Source organism: Phaseolus vulgaris, chromosome 2 (genome assembly GCF_000499845.2).
Source record: "Phaseolus vulgaris cultivar G19833 chromosome 2, P. vulgaris v2.0, whole genome shotgun sequence".
NCBI lineage: Eukaryota > Viridiplantae > Streptophyta > Magnoliopsida > Fabales > Fabaceae > Phaseolus > Phaseolus vulgaris.
Window position 1 is genome coordinate 21,696,556 of NC_023758.2, and position 2,839 is coordinate 21,699,394.

At 50.2% G+C, this 2,839-nt stretch overlaps 1 protein-coding gene across 1 annotated transcript; it reads left to right on the forward strand.

Moving 5' to 3' along the window:
• Positions 1 to 286: 286 nt before the first annotated feature.
• Positions 287 to 1,972, forward strand: LOC137809192 (uncharacterized). The gene is made up of 3 exons (XM_068610329.1): positions 287 to 494; positions 612 to 1,252; positions 1,358 to 1,972. Exons 1-3 carry the CDS (start codon positions 287 to 289, stop codon positions 1,970 to 1,972), a joined length of 1,464 nt encoding a protein of 487 aa, XP_068466430.1.
• Positions 1,973 to 2,839: the final 867 nt, after the last annotated feature.

The following is a 2,839-nucleotide window of genomic DNA, read 5'->3' on the forward strand; positions in this document are numbered from 1 at the left end:
CAAGAGGTTGAAGTTGCGCCTGCCCTTCACTTTCTTTGAGAAGGAGCTGATGATGGAGCTAAATGTCGCCCCCTGCCAACTCCATTCGAATGCCTGGGCTTTCATACGGGCATTCGAGATCCTCTGCAACTACTTCGGGCATAACGCCTCCGTAGATGTATTCCTATATTTTTTCGAGCCGAAGAACCCCGGGGATATGTCCTGGGTCAGCCTGAACGGGGTTGCTGGACGGGTGCTCTTGGGCCTGTATCAGCAATCCTTCAAAGATTGGAAGGGCAGGTTCTATATGATATCTGCTACCCCGCAAAGTCCAACATTGCTCGAGGGGTTTCCCCTTTACTGGGTTCCTGGAGTAGAATTCAAGAAACCCCGTGGCCTCGAAGTCATGGCCCCCTACAAGCGCGAACTATGTGGGTTGTTCCTAGGGGCAAAGTACAGCTCAGCTCTCCTCATCAAACACGAGTTTGATGTGTTGGCTCTGAAGAAGTACATAGGTAGGCTCTTCTTCTTTCACCTCTTAGGATACTTGCACATACTCATGCATACTTGCATACATTTTGACCCACTTGCATAATTATGCCATCTAACTCTTCTTTTTTCCTTCGATGTAGACATGACTTCAGGGAAGGAAAGGAGGAAGGCATTGCTGGAGCTTGCCCGAATCCAGGGTGCCAAGATGATTGGCTCTTCTTCTTCCACCACCGAACCCATCGCAGCTCCTCCTCTCTCGGTCGCGCCAGCTGAAGGCCCCGAGCCAGTGAGGAAAAGAAGAAGGCTAGCGAAGGCCTTTCTTTCGTCTGCTACAGCTGCTGCTGCTGCTCCTACCCCCTCAACCGAAGAGGAGAGTTCTGGCTCTCCTCTTGTACACTACAAGAGGAAACTTCCAGAGGTTGGGGGGGCTTCATCCCTTCAGCCTGGGGAGATAGATGAAGGTTCAGCCTCGCCCCGTTCTGCTCAACCTGCCCCAGCGCCAACATCCTTCCCCTCTCCCCAACAACTACCATCTCCAGCTCTTCGATCACCACCTCCAGCTCCCCTTCCATCTCCTCCCCCAGCAGGCCAAGCTCTTGGTCAATCCACTCCACCTGCTGGGGGCGATTCTGCTCACTCGGGGGGTCCCCCGGGACTTCTCGCATTGCCACCACCACCACCACCACCAACCTCCACTGCTACTGCTGAAGGTGGTGGGGGCAGCTCGCGACCAAGCGGCTCTGGAGCTAGCAATGAGAATTTCAGCCGAGTCATTGCTTTGGTCCGATAGCTCATTCGTAGCCGGGAGCTTATCGAATGGAACGGAGAGGAGGTGGACATACACCTGGCTAAGCAGATAGTGCTTTCCCTGGAGTTTTCCACCCAGCACCGCAAGCAACTAATCCTGGAGAAAAGGATCAAGGAGCTTGAGCATGACAAGGAGTCACTGCAAAGTGACTTTGAGGCTGCCCAAGGGTCCGTAGATCTGATGAGGGGTATGGTGGAAAAAGCCAGGGGAGAGTACCTAGCGCAGGTCCAAGAGACCATTAAGACTGAGATCTTGATGGGGCAAGCCGTCAACTCTCTGGACTGCGAGGTGGTGCAACTGCGGAGCAAGGTGATCCACCTGGAGGCCGAGACCTCCTCCCTACGCCAACTGAACTCACAACTAGTGGGGGAGCTCGAGTCTACCAGGGAGACGGCCGTTACTAGGGAGAAGAAGCTTGAGGAGGTGGTGAGCAAGCTGTCTGAGGCAAAGGGCCAATTGGAAGAAGCTGCCTCTTCCATTGCTGCCCTTACCACCGAGAAGAATGCTACGGAGGCCTCAAAGCAAAAATTAGAAGCTGAGAACGCCGACCTTATGAGCGTGGGTGCTGAAGCCCTTGCTGACGGATTCGAGCTGGCGCTCGAGCAGATCCAATGCGTTCTCCCGGATTTGGACCTCTCACAGTTCAGCATTTATCATGAGGTGGTGGATGGAAAACTCATTCCTCCTCCTTGAGCTCTTTTTCTTTTTTGTAAATTTATACTTCTGCACAACTTTTTGTACTTGGAATTTGTATAAAACTTGGTGTGAATACATACTCGTTTCAGCTATAAGCTTCTTCTCTTGTACTTTCTTGAGCTTCATCTTTCTTTATGCACACGACTAACTGTTAGCTAGCTTAGGTTTAGCGCGATCTTGTACTCTTTGATCTTGGCCTCTACTTGATCACGACTAGCTACTCCCTTAGCTTTGTATTTAACAGTTCTTATGCATAGCTTTGTACTGGATGACTGACTAGGCGTAGTCTGTCTGCCTCAGCTTGTTGTGTAAGAATTTGTTTGGAAAAGTTTCCTCCGACAAGGCAAGACTGATCAGTCATCGTTCTTCAAGCAGCGTACCCGCCAACAACTCATCAGTCATCGTTCTTCGGGCAGCGTACCCACCGACAACTCATCAGTCATCGTTCTTCGTACTTCACTTTGCTTCTCTATCGCTCTAGCGCTAAGTGCATAGAGGACATCGATCGTCAGAGGTGATACCTTGTTTGGCGAAACTTGCTCAACTGCGTGAACTCAGCAATACTTGAACTTGACCCTCCATGTACTGCTTTTAACTCGAGCAAATTGTTTAACCTTATAACAAACTTGGCAAACTGTTAACTCAAAGTAAACTTGAGCAACTATCAACTCTTCGGCGATGACGTTCAATAAAACTTGTGAACTTAAGGCAACAAATCTTAACATAAAATCACTTACTAGGCAGCAGGTTCCGACTCAAACTAGTATTAAAATACAGTTTACCTGATCTGCCAAGTGAAATCCCCCTACTTCTGTCATCGCCCGGAACTCTTCTGATCTGGTACTCGCCGCACAACCCCTTCAC

What these genes read in the sequence shown, in the direction of transcription:
- LOC137809192 (XM_068610329.1), top strand. Translation starts at nt 287, where the DNA reads ATGATATCTGCTACCCCGCAAAGTCCAACATTGCTCGAGGGGTTTCCC. An exon ending in GGCTCTGAAGAAGTACATAG is followed by an intron (nt 495 to 611) that starts GTAGGCTCTTCT and finishes CCTTCGATGTAG; the next exon opens with ACATGACTTCAGGGAAGGAA. An exon ending in TCAGCCGAGTCATTGCTTTG is followed by an intron (nt 1,253 to 1,357) that starts GTCCGATAGCTC and finishes TTTTCCACCCAG; the next exon opens with CACCGCAAGCAACTAATCCT.